The sequence below is a fragment of the Cyrtonyx montezumae genome, unplaced genomic scaffold (genome assembly GCF_038088225.1).
Source record: "Cyrtonyx montezumae isolate F1298 unplaced genomic scaffold, pur_monq_1.0 scaffold_15, whole genome shotgun sequence".
Taxonomy (NCBI): domain Eukaryota; kingdom Metazoa; phylum Chordata; class Aves; order Galliformes; family Odontophoridae; genus Cyrtonyx; species Cyrtonyx montezumae.
The window spans coordinates 5252595-5272738 of NW_027071881.1; the positions used below are offsets into that span (position 1 = coordinate 5252595).

Sequence of the window (20144 nt, forward strand, 5' to 3'; positions counted from 1 at the left end):
ACCATGGCCATACAGCCTGCCTAGGGGTTGGGGTGCAGAGCCAAACTGGGGGTGCAACCTGACCCCCAGCCCCAGTGTTGGGAGTCTGGGAGCACGTTTTTCCTCCTCAAGCTGTTCTGGGAGGGGAATTATATCACCCACCCTCTGTACTTTGGGATATGTCCAGGAATCAGGTCCTCCCCCTGTCCACGCAACTACTGACCTCACAGGAGCCAGCACTGCTGCTGCCCCATAAAAGCAGCCTGGCAGTCCCATTCCAAGCAGAAGGGAGCGTGGAGCAGCCTGCAGCCCTCCCACAGCCCAGTATGGCCAAGGCAGCTGGGGTCTTCTGCATCCTCCTCCTCCTCACTGTGCTGTGCTCCCAGAGCCTGGCCCAGAGTGAGCACAGACACCTGCGGGACCAGAGATGGGGACAGCCTGGGGACACTAGGGAGGAGAGAGTGGTGCACAGGGTTTGCTTCGTGCAAGGAGGCCAGGATGGAAGCTGGGGGCCTCCAGGCTGATCTGAGCTCTCATTCTCCCCACAGGAGCTCCGGCCGTGCCTGACAAATGCTGCTTCAATTTCCATACCAGAAGGATCAAAATGAACAACATTGTTGCCTGCTATGCCACAAGCCCCCAGTGTCCACACCAAGCTGTGATGTGAGTATCTGCCTCCCTGGTGGCATCAGCATGGCAGTGAATGGCAGTGAGTGGATGCTGCTGGAGGACTTGCTGCCTTCAAATCTCCTGGGTTATGAGACTTAAATCTCCTTTTTCTCTCTGCCTAGCTTCAGGGTGAAGAATGGCAAGGAGATCTGCACCCCAGCGGACAGGATGTGGGTGAAGAGGTACCAGCAGAGGTTCCAGGTCAGCTCCTACTCCATCCCCAGCTAGAACAGCCACTGGAGCAGTGCAGGGCCCTTGGAGGTGGCCTCATCACATAGGTGGGAACACCAGAAGCAATGGGGACACCAGGAGCAATGCAAATCCTCCCCATCTCAGCCCTGTGCTATAAGGATAAGCAGCACTCACCTCTCTGTTTTCTTTCCATCCATCCCACTGTGAGATCCTGGAGCTCTCAGTATTGCTGAGCACAGATCGTTCCATTCCTCCTACATCTCTCGCTTTTATCCACCCTGAGACCATGACTGGACTGGGTCTTAGGCAGCTGACAACTGTTTTGCATGCACCATGCTCCTCGGGCTTTTTGCAGTGCAGGGGTTAATAAGAAACAGCATCACTGATGTTTCTTGTTCAGCACTGTGAACAGAATTAAACTCAATCTTGTACACACAAACATCTGGCTGTGCAAATGTCTGGGGAGTAGGAGAGTTCCTGCTGTTGGCTTGCTTTGAGTATGGAATGTCAGCTGTGAATGATGAACTCAGTAAAGGTCTGGGAAAAGATGAAATTGTGGTCATTCTTCTCAATTCCTTTTTGGGAAGGTTCTGTGGGTTCATAGAGTCAAGCAGTGTCCACGCGGGATGTGGGGAAGCTACCCGCAAGGGGTGCAAGGTGTGGGCACAGCTCTGGGTCCCAAACCTGCTAGGATGGGGCTTCTCCTGCTCATCAGTCAAACCCAGACAAAATTCACCTTAAGCTGTACTGTTTGGCCCTGGAGACAGCTCACACACTGTGGCTGCCACAAAGGAGACGCAGTGGGCATGGCCACTGATGTGATCACCACGATGGGCACAGCCACTACTATGGGTGCCACGATGAACATGATTACAACCATGGGTACAGCCACCACTATGGGCACCATGATGGACCTGGCACCACCACGGAAAGTACCATGGGCATCAAAATCATGAGCACTTGACACTCAGTCAGTGTGTCTGGGACGGGCTGGCATGAGCCTGGATGTAGTCAGTGCCAAGCCAGTCAGCTCAGAACGAAACTGCAAAAGCACCATTACAGCCAGGATGAGTTTTGAATATAAGCTCACCCAGGGCTTCAGTGAGCATGACTATCATCATGGTTGGTTTGTGGTGGCAGCAGCTGAACCCAAAATAGACTGCAGGCTGCTATGCAGTGCAGCAGCACAGAGCTATGCTCACCAGAGTTTCCAGCAGCACTCCTGCACCATGGGCTATGATAGAGGAGGGGCTGGAACAGCACCGGCCAGAGAGAGGAATTTCCATTCCCTATTGCCCTTTAGTAACAGCGACGAGTGGTTCTTCCCCTGGGGAGAGTCCAGAGCTGTCATGGAAATCCTGGCCAGGGGCTATATAATGCTGAGGTACAGGCAGGTAGCACTCAGCAGCACCAAACCAGCAAGAGCTACTGGTTCCTGGAGCTGACAGCCACCCAGATTGGACATGAAGGTCTTCTCCTTGGCCATGGTCATTCTGTTGCTCGCTGCTGTCTGGACTGAGAGCTGGGGCAGGTCCTGTAAGTATCAACACGAGGTCTTAACCCATGTCCTGCTGCAGATTTGGGGTTGGGGATGGGGGGATAACTTCAGTCTCTGCTTCTACTGTGTGCTTTGGTTGACAAGGGGTCAGCACTGGCTTGGAAGAGGTTTGTTAATGACAGCCTGTTCCTGGGGATTTCTTGTTGGAGAGGAATATGGGGCAAACCTGTAAAGCTGGAGACATGGCAGGGTTCCTCACAGTGGAGAAGCAGCTGGGATCAGACATGGGACAGCACCAATCCCTTCCTCCTCTCAGTCCACAGCTCCTACAGCTCCTGCTGCTACAAGAACATGTTCATCCAGAAGGAAATCGACACCTCGCTCATCCGCAGCTATCGGGAAACACCCCCAAACTGCTCCCGCAAAGCCATTATGTGAGTCCCTGAGTCCCCAGCCTTCATCCCCAACCTTCCTTCCCCATCCTCCCCTGCCCAGCCTCCCTCCATCACCCTTCCTCTCCTGACTTCCTTCTCACCGCACTCCTCACCCTCAGCCACCCACCCTGTACTTTCACTTCCCACCAGGGATGCCCAAAACAAGCCCCTCTCATGGTGCTGAGTTCTGCCACACATTCCTCCTCCCCTCTTTGCTTAATTTCAAACGTCCCAGCAGCCCCTTGTTTCAGCAATGAGAATGGGAAGGAAACCAAGATTTAGAAGGGATTTAACGCTGCTAGAAGTCAGAAGTTTGGGAGATGCTGGGGATGATGCTACAGGTTAGGGAAGGACACCCAGGCTAACCCAGACCTTCTACCCACAGCGTGGAGCTGAAGAAGGGGAAGAAGTTCTGTGTGGACCCTGCAGCGGGCTGGTTCCAGCAATACCTGCACAGGAAGAAGCCGAGCAATGCCTCAACATGAGCTGCCACCAACACCAGCTCTCTTTCTTTGTACTCTGCATTATCTGTCGATGCCTGTGGTGCCTTATTAGTTTATGGAGCCAGCTCTGCCTCGTCCTCTTCTGTCCCACTTCACACTACTGTACAGTTCTACTGGGATTTAATAAAGCTCCTTGCTTTGACCGGTGTCTGTATGCTGGAGTGAGATATGAATCCTGCACTGGGAAAGAGAGGTTGTAGTAGGGTTTGCTTCACTATGGGGACCTGGGAATAGCACAGAAGGCATGAGGGGATGTGAAACCAGAATGGTGAAGGTTAAGATGAAGTCTAGTCCGGTGTGCCCCCAGACCAAGTGACCCTGCCTGGATGTGTGTTTAAGGATGCTCTGCACAGCTGTTCACTCCGTGGGATGCTGGTTTGGGTTGATGTGGATAGCAATGGGGAAATGTTGGGTTTGAGGGTATTCACTGCAGGGTTGGTGCAGAGAAGCAGGATGGGTGTCATGAAGCTTCAGACTCTGTCCATCTCCCACTGGGCACTAAAAAGGAATCTGAAAGTGGTGACCCAGTGGCCAGCACTTCTCCTTTTGCTGTTTTATTTCTCCACTTCAACAAAACTGCAGGAATCCTGAAATTATTTCCTAGTTATTATGCACTTATCTTTTTCCCTTGAAACCAGGGGATAAAAGAGGCAGTGCAGTCGGGGCTGAGCACTACACAGAGCTGAGCAGCTGAACAGCCACCCAGCTCCAGCCCCACGCACCGTGCCAAAGGGACGTCCTGCAGCATCATGAAGAGCTACACAGCCACCCTGGCTGCTCTGCTCCTCCTGGCCCTCTGCTTCTTGGTACTGGCCCGTCAGCGTGAGTCAGGTATGGCTGTATCCCTCCAGGGATACAGGCTCACCTATGGAGATAGGGTCTTCTGGGGGGATAGGACATGAGGTGGGGGTTGCTGATGGCAAATACTCAGGGAGCCCCAAGTACAGCATCTCAGCACAGCTCTATATTTCTGCCCCCACAGATGGACGCCCCTTAACCTGCTGCAACCGTTACGTGTCACGTCCCATCCGTCACAAACACATTGCCTCTGCATATGCCACCAGCAGTGTCTGCCCCAAGTCAGCAGTGATGTGGGTAACCAGCTGGAATTTGGGATACAACAACACGGCAACCCACAGAAGTCTGGCAGGGGGTGGCAGTGTGGCTGGGGACATGTGGCTGCTGCCATCAGGACGCAGCACCCCATTGCCCCAACACTGCTTTTCTCCCTGCAGCCTGGTCACCAAAAAGGGGCGTAAGATATGTGCAGACCCACAGCAGTTCTGGGTGCAGGTGCTCCTGGAGCTCCTCCAGAGCAGAACTCCTCTCCCACCATTGTGAAGGAAGCAAAAACACAGAGATGATGCAGAACACATCAAAACACTTGTTGAGGAGTCAGGAGCTCTGACGCCTAAATAAATCTCTCGCATTAGGAAATTAGGGATTGTGCGGTTTATTTGCCACTCTGCCTCCAGTCCGCATCCATCCACCACCTGTTGGTCGCTGTGCCTACAACTCCCCCCCCGCTGGAGCTCCCTGCCACCCAGCACAGCCCCATAGGGCGATGCGGGCATCCCGAGCCCACCCCTCGGGGCCCCCAGCACCACGGGGGCACTCCCATCCCTGCACCAGGGCTGGGCTCATTGTGACATCATTGCGACATCAGCACCGCCATCACAACGCTCAGGGTTGTATCCCATGTCTCACGCCTGTGTCCCCTCAGTCCGGGCTACCTCTGGATAGAGGAAGCAGCTCCGGTGTGGGTCTCAGTATGGAATTGAGGTCCCATCGCCTCAGGGTGCTGCAGCCCTCTGCCAGCACCAGCCGCCCTGCAACACGGCGCAGGGCACAGGCAAGGCCTGATCAGGGGCCGTCCCCCCCCAAAAGACAATGTTTTGAGGAGGAGGAAGGTGAGTGCAGAGCCTCCCTCCCACAACCCCAGTGGGGGCATGTCTCTGCCACGCACTGGGGTCACCCCTCTGCCACGCTTGGGGTGACAATGCCATTGTTCCCATGGCAGGGTGCAGGTTCTGCAAGCGGGCAGACAACGACCCCAATATCTTTGGAGAGACGTTCCAGCAAGGCACGCTTCAAATCCACGAGAACTGCATGGTGAGCCCCAACCCCATGCCCCTAACCCCCAGCCCTGGGCCAGCTGCTGCCCCCAGATGCAGCAACAGGTCCCCATTTGCCTCCTGCAGTACCACGCCAGCGAGCTGTTCCAACATGGGAATGATGATGAAGGTTTCTATGGATTCCTCCTCCCCGACATCCAGCAGGAGCTGCAGCGCGTGGCACAGAAGGTGAATATAGGGCGACGTGTCCCCAGCTCGGTCCCCGTGCCACGTGGCTGGGAGGCTCCGCAGAGCCCCCGCTGTCCAGAAACACCCATCGCTGCCCAGATCAGTGCTGCGGGGTCCCTAGCCACGTGGCACACCTGAACGCGCCGTGCTCTGCTGGGCAAGTGCTGCCTGCAGCTGCACGGCACTGACGCCCGGCACCACAACGCTGTCCCCACAGAAGTGCTGCATCTGCGGGCAGCAGGGCGCCTCGGTCCGCTGCCGTCGTCGGAAGTGCTTCCGCACCTTCCACTTCCCGTGTGGAAGAGAACGTGGCTGCATCTCCCAATTTTTCGGGGAGTACCGGTGAGTGCGGGCACCCCACGGGGCTGCAGCTGCAGGAGGGATGGGGCAGGCTGCTGAGCTGCCACCGTCCCGCAGGTCCTTCTGCTGGCGGCACGCACCGAAGCAGAAGGTGAGGCTGGTGCCCCAGGAGCAGCAGCAGTGCACCGTGTGCATGGAGGCGGTGGAGGAACGTCCGGGTTACAACACGCTGGTCTGTCCCAGCTGCAAAACCGCCCGGTTCCACCGCCACTGCATCCAGGTTAGTGCCATTGCCCCCCGATTGCAGCATCACATCATCTGCAGCACCACCCAGCCTTGGAACCCCGGCTTCATCCCCAGCCCTGGGGTAATGTGCATAGCCCCCAGCTGATGTTCCCTTTTCCCCAGAGTCATGCTCTCAGTGCTGCCTTGTACCACTTCTGCTGCCCACTCTGCCGGGACATGGAGACCTTCCAGGCAGAGATGCTTAAACTTGGCATCAAAATTCCCAACAGGTTAGCACCCATCACCCTGCCACTGCCTGGCCCCCTCCCATCTCTCCTTGCACCATACTCATCTGTCCCTGTCTCCTTCCCACAGGAATGCAGCCTGGGAGGATGAAGAATCTTTCTTAGATCTTTCCCTGTGGTACAGCACCTGCAGTGCCAGTGTGTGCCTGTGCCCGCATGGACAGGAGTACACTGAGGATGTGGGGTGAGTGTGCTCTGCCCTCAACGCCATGGCAATCTGGCGCCTTCGTCCCCTCCTTCCAGCTGGGATGGAGGTCGGCCAGGATGCTGAGCTTAGCACGACACAAGCTGTGCCCTGCTAGCTCAGTCTCAGCCACCACGGGTGGGAGTGGCACGGACCACCCCAGGGCTGGCACCCCACAGCCCTGGGACCCCCAGTGACCATAAGGCACTGTCTCCCATCACTCCCCCAGGCCCTGGAGGTTCTTAATCTGCCAGTCCTGTGGCTCCTGTGGGACCCACGAGTTCTGCTCCACCCTCTCAGGTGACATCGAATCCTGGGAGTGCAGCGACTGCAGCGCTGCAGGCACTGGTAAGAAACGCAGCACAGGGACAGGGTCCCCATAGGCACGTGGCCATACATCCTCGGGAGGTGTCCTTCCCCGGTTGGCGCCACGATGGGCACAGAGATGTGCACCTGAGCTCATCACCGTGCACCTCAATGCTTCTTCAGTGTGAGTCCCGGCACAGCACTCCGGCTCCTGGCACCTTGGCTCCATCACTGAGGCTGCCAGCTCAGCTCCAGAAGCACCCCAACTCCCAGCTGCCTGCACAGCCCACAGGAAGCCCCTCGCACACTCCACCTTCCCCGCCACTCATCAACAACCTTGCTGCTGGAAACACCACCAGTGAGTGTGACAGCATCACCTCGTGGGCACATGCTGACATCAGGGCTGTCAGAGAGTGGGAGCCAAGCACGGCCCAGGCACAGGGAAGAGCCATGGAAGACACCACGGGCTACTGCTGGCAGCTGAGACAAAGGGTTTCTGATAGCCCTGATAATCTATCATGGCATCGAAAGTCCTGACTCCTGATTGGATTGCTGCTCGTAACTGTGACAGCTGCGCAGAGAGGCTGTGGATTCCCCACAAGGTGCTCAAGATCGAGAGGAAATCTCCACAAGTCGCGCCACAGAGGTTTAGGCTGGACATGGGGAAAAGCCTCTTCTCTGAGAGAGAGTGGTCAGGCACTGGAATGGCCTGGCCAGCGAGGTGGTGGAGTCACCGTCCCAGGCAGTGTTCAGGAGGCGTCTGGATCCCTTCCACCCAAGCCATTGTACAATTCTACTGTTCTGTGTGTTAAACTATTGCTCCTTTAAGTTGTTTTCCTTTACTGATTAAAATTAATATTTAACCTAAATCAAATAGCTAAAATAATAATAATAATAAAAATTCCCATCAAAGAAGGCACAGTTCAAGTGTCCTGCATGTGGGTCCCTTCCGACTCGGGATGTCCTCTCATCATCCTGATCCTCTCTCAGCGTTCTCTTTCCAAGGCTAAACAGGCTCAGCTCTCTCAGCCTTCCCTCGTAGCGGTGATGCCAGCCCACCAGAACCCCCATAGCCTTTCGCTGCACTCGCTTTGCCATCTCCATGCCTCTTTGCACAGGGCAGCCCAGAACCACACACAGCACTGCGGATGCCCCCATGGTGCCCCAGCAGTCTTGGTGACCTTCCTGTCTGCACTTAGCTGCTACTGAACTATTTCTCACATAGGCACCCCGGCCAGGATGCTATCACCACCCCAGGGGCATGTGCTGAGGTCAGGGTTGGCCCCGGGGAGCTGAGCCCAGCCTGGGAGGGGGAAGCAACGTGTTCTCCCAAAGGGAGCTGAGACAAACAAAGGGGTCTGATAATTCATACAGGAGACAAACAAATGCGTTTGATAGTACAAACAATTTATTGAGGCATCAGAACAACTAAGCCCATATTGTATTATTATGTAGTGATATGTTTTAAATTATTTTTGTATTTTTCCTTTTCTTAGAAAAAAAAACAAAACAAAAACAAAAACAAAGATTTAATTTAACTTAAATAAGTTAAATAGAATAAATTTCCTGTTGAAGAAGATGTAGTTCAAGTGCTTCGTTGCATGTGTGCTGCTGTGGGTCAAGACCAGGGGTGGTAGAGCTAGGAAGGGTCAGTTTTCTTGCTTCTGGAAGAGATCCAGGCGTTTCTGCACCCAAGGCTCTTCAGGGTTTGCACATATCTCCTTCCCCTTCTTGGTGACCAGGCTGCAGGGAGAAAACCAGCGTTAGACTGACAGGATGTCGGGTCCTGCAGGCAGCACCCACATGTCCTCAGCCACACTTTCATCCCATCCCCTCCCTACCGCCCTTGGAGCTGTGGGACACTGACACGGTTTCAAACTGCAAACCCCAGCTGTGCTTGGATACTCACATCACCGCTGGCAGGCGGCATGTGCTGCTGGTGGTGAAGGCGGAGGCGATGACATTTCGTGGGACAGGACGTTGGATGTAGGAGAAGCAGCACTTTGTGGGGAGGCCGTCTGTGGGGGAGAGAAACAGAGCCCTGGTGAGAACCCACAGATGCTCTACCTGGGACTATACAACGACCTCCCATCACCCAATCACCCCGTTGTGGTACATCCCCCAAGGACACCCCAAGAGACTCCATCTCCAAGACTGAGCCCCAGCACTGGTGGCAGTCCCCCACAGTCCACCATGAAGCTCCCATCCATGGGAATGGGGCTCCCAGGCAGGGACAGGCACCCAGCTGCAGGGACACAGCAAGATCTGACTCACCCAGATGGGCCACGGTCGAAGAGCAGAGGGCCACGAGGAGCAGAGCGGCCAGAATGGCTGTGGAGCCCTTCATGGTGCTGCAGGACCTTGGCACGGCTAGCGGGGCTGGAGCTGGGTGGCTGCAGGGCTCTGCTCTGCACTATGCTCAGCCCCTACTGCGCTGCCACTTTTATCCCCCAGTTGCTGGGCGGGCACAGGGTTTCAAGGAATAAAGATGAGCGTATCGTATCTAGGAAATTGTGTCAGGATCCCCAAATTTTGCTGAGCTGGAGAAGGAAAGGAAACAGCAAAAGAGGAAGCAATGGCCACAGGGCCATCTCTTTCTGATTTCATTTTGGTGGCAAGTGCCAGAAGCCATGTGCAGGGCTGCTCTTGTGCCACAGCACGGACACCCCCAGGCACCCCCACCACTACTGGCAGGAAAGCACTGCCAGAAGGAACATCCAAACTGAACGACAGCTTTGCCAGGATTACCCACTTTCCAACATGCCCCATGGCCAAAATACAGAGCTGGCTCCAAAACAGATCCTTGAACAGACATTAACCTCCACTGGTAATTCCAGCTCTTTGTTGGACATCTAGAAAAGGAAAGATGATATGGGATCAAAATTGAATTGACCTGAAATCACTCTGGACATCACCTTCATCCTTTTTGATGTCACAAACTGCAGCCTCACGCTGGAAACTGCAGACGTGGAGAACACAGGCAGCTTTTGTTCACTGCTGTGCTGGGCTGCAGCCTGCTGCCACCCACCCTGACCATAGGACAGGCTGTGGACATGCACCTCTCTGCCTGACGTTGTTAATTTTGGCTCTTCCTGTGAAGTTGTGGCGACTCTTGCTTGTCCACTTCTTCCCAACATGGACAATTTCATCCCCTTGCAGTTATATTTACCGGTTTAGCCCCCCCAGAAAAGAAAATCCTCTGGTTTCAGGGAGGAGAAATGGCCCTGAGGTTAGGAGCTGAGAAAAGAAGGGGTTCTGCCAACACCCCGAGATCAGCACATCACAGCTTTGTAGATGAAACCTTGAGGCAATCACAGCGTGTCAAAAAAAGGGCAGCACTGGCAATTCCCAAAGATAACTCACAATGTTCCTGTGGATACCCATCCAGGAAGAGCTATGAAACTCAGCACTTCCTCTTCTTTTTTTTTCCCTTTTTCCAGTCTTGCCAATGCTGTGGGTGTCCCAGTGGGTTTGTTGCCACTCTAAGCCCAGTCTCCACTGCCTGGCTCTCACTACGGTGACTAAACCCTTGTGTTCTGAAGAGGCTGACTCATGCTGACCGCTGGTTGAGCCCATCCTTCCACCCCACAGCAGAGCTATGGTCGCCATTCACAGGTAGGATAAGGCTCCAACAGTTGCCATGGCCCTTTGCCTGCCATGCTTTTCCTTGCTGGCAGATCCCTGCTCAGAGAATGTACCCCTCAGAGCTGGTTCAATGGGACATGTAGGATGGGGAGGAGAGATTGTGGGAGTTTCTTTTAGGTGAGATTAAAAGGAAAGAGGGAAGAACAGGCTGCCCAGGGAGGTGGTGGAGTCCAAGAAGCTTGGAAATGTAGCACTGAGGAACGTGGTCAGTGGGCACGGTGGGGGCAGGTTGGGATTTGAGATGACCTAATGTCTCAATGATTCTAAATCCTCCTAGAACACACCAGAAGGAGCCAGGTCTCAGAGCTGAGGACAGGAACAATCTCTCCAGCTCCCTTCAGCTGCCTACATCACCACTACTTCTAACCTGGTAATAAAACTGGAGAAATTCAATGCACTCACTGTGTAAACAAATTCCAAGTTCTGAGTTTAGTCAACAGAAATGACATGGTTTTTTTTTGTGAGCCTTTCTGCTTATAAACACTCACTTGCCCCAGACCCTTTCTCAGCAGCCACGCCATTGTCTATCTCCCCTGACCTCCCTGGAGACATAAGAAGTGGGAGGAAATTCATTAGCATGCAACAAGCTGTTAGTATTGGGGCAATGAGCAATTGGTGCTTTGAGCAGCTGTGGGAGTGGGATGCTAAGCCCAAGCTCCAGTGTAGGATACCTCTGGGGAGTAGCCCCAAGCCAAGGTCTAACTCAAATAGAAATGGGTCCCAAGGTCATGTGTGGAAATGAGCAATGGCACTGGGTGATATTGGCTTGGGAGGATGAGCTTTGCCTTCCCAAGCAAAGAAGCTTCTCAATGCAATCATCCCTCTCCTGAAATTAACAAAGAAAACCTGCCGTCCATTGGGAACCTTAGACAATCTCAAAACTGCAAACATTATTTTCAATGGAAGTGGTAAAAAAATATTTCCTCTTTACTGCAGAAATTGTTGCCCAAGCTTTCACTTCTTCATTTAGACAAGAGTCAAATGGAACTTCTTACTGGACACAGATGAAGAAGTTCCTATTCTAACTGGAATAGAGGATATTTCTATGAATTACACAAAATTGCAGCTCAGCAAAAGCAGAAAGCTTGTGTTAGAGTGGAACTGAATATAAGGAAGCTATTTAAAGGGAGAGTGAAGAAATGACTTATGGTTTTAATTCTCTTGTGGTAAAGACATCTGTATTCATATGACTTTCTAATGTGGCAGAGAAATCAAAAGACAGCATGGGGAGAGAACTTTTGTTGGGAGCCCTTCCCAGTGAAGATTTCAGGATAGTTGTTGGGGACACAGGAGGGCAGAAAACACAGTATTACACTGGAAAATTCAGAAAATGATAGCCAAAGATGCAGTGTCTTTTGTTAATGTGAAGATAAGCCAAAAAGAAGTTGTGTTCAGGTACTCAGCAGATTAAAAGTGTACCAGTGGATGGACACACAGGTGTCCAGCCAGATCTATGGAAAGGGAAGAAAACTGCCTTAGGGTGTGGCTGGCTTTAGGAAACCCTTCCCAGCCCTGCATCATTCACCCAGAGGAGCACGCCTGCTGGCTGGTGGAAGTAGGATGTATTAATGGCCACGGGTCAAGGCAGTAGGATGGCCCCACACCTCTTCTGGGAGATTCTGCCTGTGCACTGCAGCCCTCCTGCCCTCACTATGCTCCAGAACAGGACAGGAGAAAACACAGAGAGCAAGGAAGCCACAGGGAAGAAGAACTGAAAGAAACTGCCAACACCACAATCCCGTGCAAGTGCAGAGAAAGCCACACATTATGCAACATCTGTCTGGGAAGTAACACTCGTCATTGATAAAAATTATGCAAAGAGGTCCCGTGGCTGGAGGAAAAGGAAAATGCAGATCAGCCAAATAGCCTCACCCTGCAGTGAGACACTGCCGACCCTTGCATGCACTGTTTTACAGAGTAATCCAGCAAAGGTAAATTCCTAAGCCAGTTCCCACTGATATCTTTGGGAATCAAGGCCCTGGATGCCCCTTCACCCTCAGCATTCTGTGCCATGCCCTGCACGAAGACCCACAACAGAGATTTTTCCATGGTCCTAGATCCAACTCATGCCCGTTCCCCCTCCTTCCTGAGTCCACCCTGAGCTGAAAGCTCTCAGCACCACATCCAGGGGCCTGGGGACACCAGATTCAAGTTTCCTTTGCTCCTTTAGCAAAGTAGATACATTTAATATAGAAGTATATATAAATATGGGAAATGAATGAAACACTTTGTGCAAGGAGCAAGTATTTATATAAGAAAGAAGGACCCTACTTCACATAAATATAAGTATATCCCTCAGCAAATAGCAAGATTCTGAGCACAGTGCACAGCAGACAATCAAGTCAAGTCAGAAGCTGACTCACCAGCCCACAATCTTCTTGCCACAGCATCATGCTTTACCCTACCCCACAACCACCTAACAGCCCCCACAGTTTCCCCTATACTCTCACACAGTGCCCCACATCCGGCTCTTTGCCTCCTGCAGCTCACAGCTTGCACCTGGGGTCCCATCTGCACCCCTGCAGTCAGGTGGAGCTGGGGCTGGTTCTCAGCAGCTCTGGCTTTGTAAGGGCACACAGAGTGGTTTCCCACAGGTACAGCCCTCTAGCTCTTCTCCATGGTTTGGCTGAGACAGCAGCTCTCAAATATTGCCCCTGCAGAGATCTGTCCACACAAAGACTTCATTGGGAGTGTCTGTCTGCAAAAAGTGATTTCAGTTTTGAGTTTGCAGACACTGAGCATCCTCCTGCACCCAGACACAGATTGCATAAGCTCCACTTACATTAAAATAGGCTAAAAATAAAATATTATCTAAACTTGCATAGCTGGGGTTATCTCATAGCACTGCACTTGCTTCTGTCTTTCTTCTCTGCTTCGCCCTTGATGAGACCTTCCATCAGTTTTGTGTTTATTGTGCCTTGTGTCAAAATATTTCTTTTTGATATACCATTTCTCTCTTTAAATGGTTTTAACCACATCCCTTTCTTCTCCCGCATGAAAGGGTAAATAATCAATGTTGAATGTTTCTTTTTAAGCTCCCTTCATCTATCTGCCCCACTCTTTTCAGTCTTTCATCTTCAAGTCTCTGAATGCTTTCATCACCTGCCTCAAAGCATTCTGTGTCAGCTATTCCCTTCTCTCAGTCACAATGATCAGAGCTGAACGTGGCATTCAGAGATCATCCCACTGGTTTCTACAACAACAACATTATGGGATTTGGAGAATTACTTTCTGTCCCATCCTTCATGCATTCCAATATTCAGATTAATTCTCAGACTCAAAGCACTGCAGAATCACAGAATTGCAGAGGTTGGAAGGGACCTGTAGAGATCATCAGGTCCAGCCCCCCTCCCTAGCCCAGGTTGCACATTTAGGTGTCCAGGTGGGTCTCGAATGTCTTTGGAGAAGGAGACTCCACCACCTCTCTGGGCAGCCTGTGCCAGTGCTCCAACACTGCACTGTGAAGATCAGCTCTAGAAAGTAAGGAGATGTTAAGGCCTTCATTGATCCTTTAGTTTAACCCAATAAAGAAGTCTGCCCAGAGAGGTTGTGGATGCCCCATCTCTGGAGCCATTCAAGGCCAAGTTGGATGGGGCCCTGGGCAGACTCATCTATCTATTGGTTGGCCATCAGTACACTGCAGGGGGTTGGAACAAAATGATCTTTAATGTACCCTCCAATATAAGCCATTCTATCATTCTATAATGACTCTAGGCTTAACTTTCTAAATAAAATGGCATTTAGGCAATCCAAACATCACAGAAAAGGAATAGAGATCTCTAAGTTACATAGGATAAATACTTAGGATGCAAATATCTTTAAAATCTGGCCATGAACTCAGAAACGTGACCACAGGCCATTTTCTTCCCTAAGCAGCTGTAGTTCTTTTTATCTTATAGAAATCAGTATTTCAAACAACCCTTGAGTGCATTTGCCAAAAGCAATCATGTCTCATGTTGCTCAGTCATAGAATTATAGGATCACAGTATCATAAAGGTTGGAAAGGATCTCTAAGATCATCTAGTCCAACCACCCACCTACCACCAATATTGCCCACTAAACTCCCTTAAACCTTAACCTTCTCCAACCCTGACTGATGGAAATAATCTTGTATTTTGCAAACATTTGCCTCTCACTGAACTCGTCTCCTCCAGATCCTCAGGCACTGCACAAGATGCGATAAATCAACAGCACATCATGCACCAGCACTAACCTCACTGCTTCCTTTTCTAAGTTCACGGATATCTGCGACAAAGGAAATGCAGTAGATCTCACTTGTCTTGGCTTCAGCAAGACATTTGAGATGGTGCCACACAGTAAATTATTAGCTAAGGAGGAGGAGATGTGACTGGCATATGTAATGTAAAGTGGGTAAGAAAGCTGCCTGTAATGGGCATGGTAATAGCTTCAGCTGGAAGAGGAAACGCTGGACTGAGGGGAGGGTTACCAGTGCAGTTCCTTGAATTTCTGCCTCAAAAAAAAAAAAAAAAAGATTCTGATTAACATTTCCATTAATGATCTTGGCACAAAAAGCAGAAGAACGCAAAGGAAATTTGCTGATGAGGCAGAATGAGATGCTATCATCCATCCAGGAGAGGCCAGGATATCACAGAGAAAGATTATAATGACCTTGAGGACTGGAGTAATGGGGAAGGGTTTGATTCAGTAGTGCAGACTGTACAATGATGCTGCTGGGAACAGAAAGCAAGAGCTGCTGTCCCTTTGCTGGAACCCATGGCAATGCCTCCAGCAGGGAAAGACCCATGCTACAAATTATAGGGCTGGGACAAGTCCCCAGTGTTATACAGCATGAGAAGAGGCAAATGCAGTGAGCTCAGGGTGGGGTAGGAAAACAAAGGGTTATGGCTGATCTAGGGGAACCCATCACAGAGGCCAACACCTGGGTGGAAATGAGCTATTTCAGCTAGAGAGCACTGCTGGTTTAATGATACAGGGCTACAGGATGGCTGTGAATGCAAAGAGGTGGGAAATTAGATTTCCACCTGGAAGCAGGCAGTTTCTCAGGTGGGCTTCTGACCCAGAGAATGCCATCACTATCCTGAAGGACATAGTCCCACTGACTTTCCTCCCAAATGTGGACTGATTATCTTTAGGCCTGTACACAGCAGCCTTTTGGAGCCCTGTTTTAAAATCCATCCCTAGCCACATTTTGGAGTGAGACATTCCATGAGGCCATAGAAAGGCAGTTGGTCCCCACAGGAGGAATCTGCTCTGTTATCCCAGGGCAATTGAAGCATTCACTTGTTGCCCTCCAGGATTGGAGGTGAGTTTGTGGATTAATCTCCAAATCATCTCTTGCAAGTCCCTCAGAGCTTCTTGGGCTGCATCTCTGCTGAGTCAAAAGATTCTTACAACACTGCTTTAAATAATCAGTTTCTTTCTATTGAGTTCCTCTTCTTTTTTTTCTGGAATCTCCCTTTTAGGTTTACTGGCACGTTATGTCAGGGCTCAGCTTGCATGCCTTTCTCCTTGCTTCCCTCGTCCCCAGGATGCAGGACAGTGTCACAAGGACTATTTAATGGTCTCCCACTTCTATGCCCCCAACCTACACCCACAGTGTTCCTCTACTCCCATGGCCAGCCACGAAGCTCTCTTTGGGCAGTCTCTTCCACTTCTCAGCTGCAGGGGACTAATTTTTCATAGACTGATAGTATCATTAATGTTAGAAAGACCCCTGAGGTCATCTAGTCCAACCATCCACCTACCACCAATATTGCCCACTGACCACATCCCTCAGTGCCACATCTCTACAGTTCTTTAAAACCTCCTGGGACAGGGACATCCCCACTCCGCCACTGCATCACTGCTCTTTAGGAGAATACATTTTTCCTAATATTGAACCTGAACCTTCACTAATGCAACTCGAGGCCATTCTTTTTTTTTTTTCTTTTCTGTTTCATGACCCTCTGAGGAAGAGCACAGAAGGTTATAACCCATCAGAAAAGTTGCATCTTGCCTTTGCTTTTAGGACCAAACTTGGCGTAATGGTGAATATCAGCCCTTTACTACCCATCAGGAGCAGCTCCTTCCTGAAGCCCTCAAGCCATATCCCTGCTGAGTGTAACTCTACTTTGCTCCTATAGAATGATGCCCTTTCATTTCAGGAGAGGTGTTCCTCCTGATTCAAAGTGTTCTTTGGTGTGAAAGATGCTCTTTACCCCAATCTAGGTGTCTCCATGAAGCCCTAGGGCAGGGCCCCCCTAAGCTCCATAATGCTGATCCTAATCCCCCTGAAATCACAGAATCATGGAGGGGACCTTAAAGATCACCCATTTCCAATCCCCTGCTGTGAGCTGGTCCACTCCCTCCAGGCTGCCCAGGGCCCCATCCATGGACTTGGACACCTCCAGGGACGGGGCACCCACAGCTCCAGGCAGCAGTAACAGGATCTCAACACCCTCTGAGTAAAAAATCTCTTCCCTATATCAAATTTCCCTTGCAGGAAAATAGAAAGGAGCCCCAAAGAGTGCAGGAAACCAGAAATAACAGCACATAGCTCAGTGCTTCACCTAGGCCCATCCTTTAGCCATAGATATGCTACTAGGACAAATGCCACACAGCCATCGGAGCAGACCTCTCTGTGCTGCTTTTGCCCTACACAACCATGTACACACTTAGAGACCACCAGATATGCAGATGTCGGCAGGGAAAGGTGTCCCAGCCTGGAGGGGGCTGGTTTCGAAGTACTCCTGATTGCTGGAGTGATGCTCTGTGAGTACCAAGCTGGTCCTACTCCATGCTAACCCCACAGCCCAGCACTTGGAGGAATATGGGAGAAGCTGGAGCAGGCTCATGCTCAGACTCAATTCCACATCGTGAACTTGAGATAAGAGAGAGGGAATTGCTGCTCACAGAGGTGTGTGTAAGGTTACTACACCACACTTGTGGCTTAGCCCCAAGCTGTGGTCCTGAACGTCCCTTTCCAAAGCTTCTTTCATGGGTTTACATTCTGAGATCCCAAGGCATCCTTGTGACATGACATTCAAACTAGGGGTGCTCGCTTAATGCCCTCCATCTCCTGAGGTTTAAACATGAGTGCAGGGATGTTTGGGTACAGAAGGACACAGGCAGTTGTCAGCTGCCTCCAGCAACAGAGATTAAAAATCTCAGGCACAAGAAACAACATCAGAACCTGCTGGCTTGGAGTGCACGTGGCTAGACAGGAGTGAAGCAGCAGCACAGCCTCTGCCACTGAAACGAGCTGCAGGGCTCACAGTCTGCTTGCAAGGAAGAAGAGGAAGAAGCCTGAGAGTAATTCTGCAACAGCAACCAGTGAAGGCAGGATGTGAACTTGTCACGCAGCTGATGACTGGGCTCCCTAAAATAGCAGCACAGGGAGGAAAAGGTCAAAAGCAGATGACTCAGGAGACTGCAGCACCCACCTTGCAGTGCCAGGTTAAACCTGTGGCCCAGCAAGGTGAATACAGACTGGTTGATCTTCGCAACAGAACTTTGGGTGGATCAGAAGATACAGAGAGGATATGGTGGCTCTGAAGATGCTGAGATGCCTCAGCACAGTGGGCTCAGGAATGAGGGCACACACAGAAGTGGCACGGCATTGGGTCGGGGGACAGCAGTGATGCCTCAGCAGATCAGGCAGGAACTGGATGCAACCCTCGTTTGCTGACACTGGATGAAGTCTAGTGGCAATTAAACTGCACTTCTTCACTCTCACAGCTCAGATGAGGAGCACCCAGCTGAGTAAGAACATGTGGTTTCCTATCTGTGCTTTTAATGAAGGCAGGGAGAGTCCCTCGGGATTAGAGCAAGTGGTTTTTCAAGGAAACAGAGAAAACAGGGCTGTAGAAAGTCTTCAGCTTTCACACAGAAGACAAGGGCTCACTCCAGGAATAGATCTCTTCACTCAGCTAGCGTTCCCTCCCTGCTGCTATATTTTCTTCTTCCATTTTTTGTTGTAGTATGACAATAGAATATCATGTCTTAACCAGCATGTTCAGTTTTGTTAAGTCTTCCTTGCAATAGAATCGGAATCACAGACCAGTTTGATAAGGAAAGGGCCCTTAAAGGCCACCTGGTCCCACAGCCTGCAATGAACAGGGACACCCCCAGCCCCGTCAGTGCTCAGAGCCCTCCAGCGTGACACTGAATGTCTGCAGGGATGCACACCACTCCTCTGGGCAGCCTGTGCAGTGCCTCACTGCCCTTACTGTAAACAACTTCATCCTTATATCCAGTCTAAAACTCCTCTCTGTTAGTTTGAAGCCATTTCCCCTTCATTTATTACAGCCGACCCTGATCAAGTGTCTGTCCCTTCCCCTATCATATAGCCCCTCTTTAGTAGTCCTTTATGTGGCTGTATACTGTTCTCAGGTCTACCATCCTCTTTAGATCACTCACATTTCCATGCTCTGCAAATTTAAGAGGCCTGTACTTGTTTCAAAGGGCGCTAATGGAAAATATCAAGCAGCACAGTACCTGTGGGGTCCCACAAGCTTCTGACTCACTCAGAAGATCCATTTTCACGCTCAGAAATCCATTCAGAGATCCACTGAGAAGGCCCTTTTCAAAGTCTGATGATGACGATCATGGAATCCTAGGATGGCTTGGGTTGGATGGGACCTTACAGAACATCTTGTTCCAACCTCGTGCCAGGGGCTAGGTGCCCCCCATCTCACCCTTGGGCACCTCCAGGGATAGAGCACCCATAGCTTCTACAACTTCTGACACAATTATATGCCAAGACTATTACAGGATATTTCTGCAACACTGGAAGCTAGCTCATACCCATGGGACTAGGCTGTGTGTGTAATAACCACTTCTCAGACTATAGCACTTAGACATTTTGAATCCCTATCAAAAATTATTACAGGTTAAAACTCCAGGAAAAGAAAAACAGCAAGCTCAGGTTGGGGTGGGAACGCAGAGATTGGCAGAGATTGTCAAGCAGTAATGTAGGACTTCCTAGTGAGGATGTTCAGAGGAGCACGGCTGAACAGGCTGCACTTCAGCACCATCTGCTGCCTGCAGGTCCACAGACGGTCACCACAGTCAGCTGCATCTCCAGCCCCACGCGTTCAAAGCTGCTGGCAGCACCATCCGATGAACACCTCTCTCCTTTGGATGACAAATCTTGCAGTGACTGATTAGAACAGCGTATCTTTGTTCTCCTCTTTGCTCTGGGGGAATTCAGGGCTCACACTTCTCACTTACTTCAAATGAAGGAAAACCCCACGCTCTCAACACAGATGTCATTGCTTGTTTGATGAAGCAGCCAACACAGTGAGTGAGCATGAGCATCAGAAGCACCAATATCCAAGTATAATCGCTCAAGTATCTACTCAGGTTTTAAGCAAACTTCTCTTTGCAGTGCCTTCCCAGCAACAGACCAGTACACCTGCATCCACCTGGCTTTCTGCAATCATTTCTTGCCTTTTTGTTAATCACCTTTCAAACATCTGTACAGGTACATGGTGCTGCAGAAGAGCAATGCACAGAAAGAATGCCTCTAAGCTATCAGGCTGAGAACAACTCCCTTTCACTGTGGCACACAGGATTTTTACCAATTGAGTCCAAAGAAATGAACAAAAACATGGTCGTGGAGCATTTCACTTTCCTCCCA

The 20144-nt window shown here is 50.9% G+C and overlaps 4 protein-coding genes across 4 annotated transcripts; 3 read left to right on the top strand and 1 right to left on the bottom strand.

Moving 5' to 3' along the window:
* Positions 1-273: 273 nt before the first annotated feature.
* LOC136045946 (C-C motif chemokine 3-like) lies at positions 274-1384 on the top strand. The gene is made up of 3 exons (XM_065732181.1): positions 274-378; positions 528-642; positions 771-1384. The coding sequence occupies exons 1-3, from the start codon at positions 306-308 to the stop codon at positions 874-876; spliced, it is 294 nt and encodes a 97-aa protein (XP_065588253.1). The 5' UTR covers positions 274-305; the 3' UTR covers positions 877-1384.
* Positions 1385-1976: 592 nt separating this feature from the next.
* Positions 1977-3417, top strand: CCL1 (C-C motif chemokine ligand 1). Its single transcript, XM_065732182.1, has 3 exons — positions 1977-2376; positions 2655-2772; positions 3158-3417. The coding sequence occupies exons 1-3, from the start codon at positions 2304-2306 to the stop codon at positions 3255-3257; spliced, it is 291 nt and encodes a 96-aa protein (XP_065588254.1). The 5' UTR covers positions 1977-2303; the 3' UTR covers positions 3258-3417.
* A 1629-nt stretch (positions 3418-5046) lies between these two features.
* Positions 5047-7435, top strand: LOC136045975 (PHD finger protein 7-like). The gene is given in 9 exon segments (XM_065732214.1): positions 5047-5202; positions 5205-5387; positions 5477-5578; positions 5796-5920; positions 5996-6158; positions 6287-6393; positions 6479-6592; positions 6822-6940; positions 7038-7435. Coding segments are annotated over 9 exon segments (1467 nt in total).
* Positions 7436-8317: 882 nt separating this feature from the next.
* On the bottom strand, positions 8318-9292 carry LOC136045948 (C-C motif chemokine 3-like). The gene is made up of 3 exons (XM_065732183.1): positions 9173-9292; positions 8808-8916; positions 8318-8641 (listed from the first exon to the last, which is right to left on the bottom strand). Exons 1-3 carry the CDS (start codon positions 9243-9245, stop codon positions 8548-8550), a joined length of 276 nt encoding a protein of 91 aa, XP_065588255.1. The 5' UTR covers positions 9246-9292; the 3' UTR covers positions 8318-8547.
* Between the last annotated feature and the right edge of the window lie 10852 nt (positions 9293-20144).

Coding starts and splice junctions, on each gene's coding strand:
- LOC136045948 (XM_065732183.1), bottom strand. CDS start 9,245: ATGAAGGGCTCCACAGCCATTCTGGCCGCTCTGCTCCTCGTGGCCCTC. Junction 8,917..9,172: donor TTCGACCGTGGCCCATCTGG/GTGAGTCAGATC, acceptor TCTCCCCCACAG/ACGGCCTCCCCACAAAGTGC. Junction 8,642..8,807: donor TGCCGCCTGCCAGCGGTGAT/GTGAGTATCCAA, acceptor TTCTCCCTGCAG/CCTGGTCACCAAGAAGGGGA.
- CCL1 (XM_065732182.1), top strand. CDS start 2,304: ATGAAGGTCTTCTCCTTGGCCATGGTCATTCTGTTGCTCGCTGCTGTC. Junction 2,377..2,654: donor TGAGAGCTGGGGCAGGTCCT/GTAAGTATCAAC, acceptor TCCTCCTCTCAG/TCCACAGCTCCTACAGCTCC. Junction 2,773..3,157: donor TGCTCCCGCAAAGCCATTAT/GTGAGTCCCTGA, acceptor TTCTACCCACAG/CGTGGAGCTGAAGAAGGGGA.
- LOC136045946 (XM_065732181.1), top strand. CDS start 306: ATGGCCAAGGCAGCTGGGGTCTTCTGCATCCTCCTCCTCCTCACTGTG. Junction 379..527: donor CTCCCAGAGCCTGGCCCAGA/GTGAGCACAGAC, acceptor TTCTCCCCACAG/GAGCTCCGGCCGTGCCTGAC. Junction 643..770: donor TGTCCACACCAAGCTGTGAT/GTGAGTATCTGC, acceptor CTCTCTGCCTAG/CTTCAGGGTGAAGAATGGCA.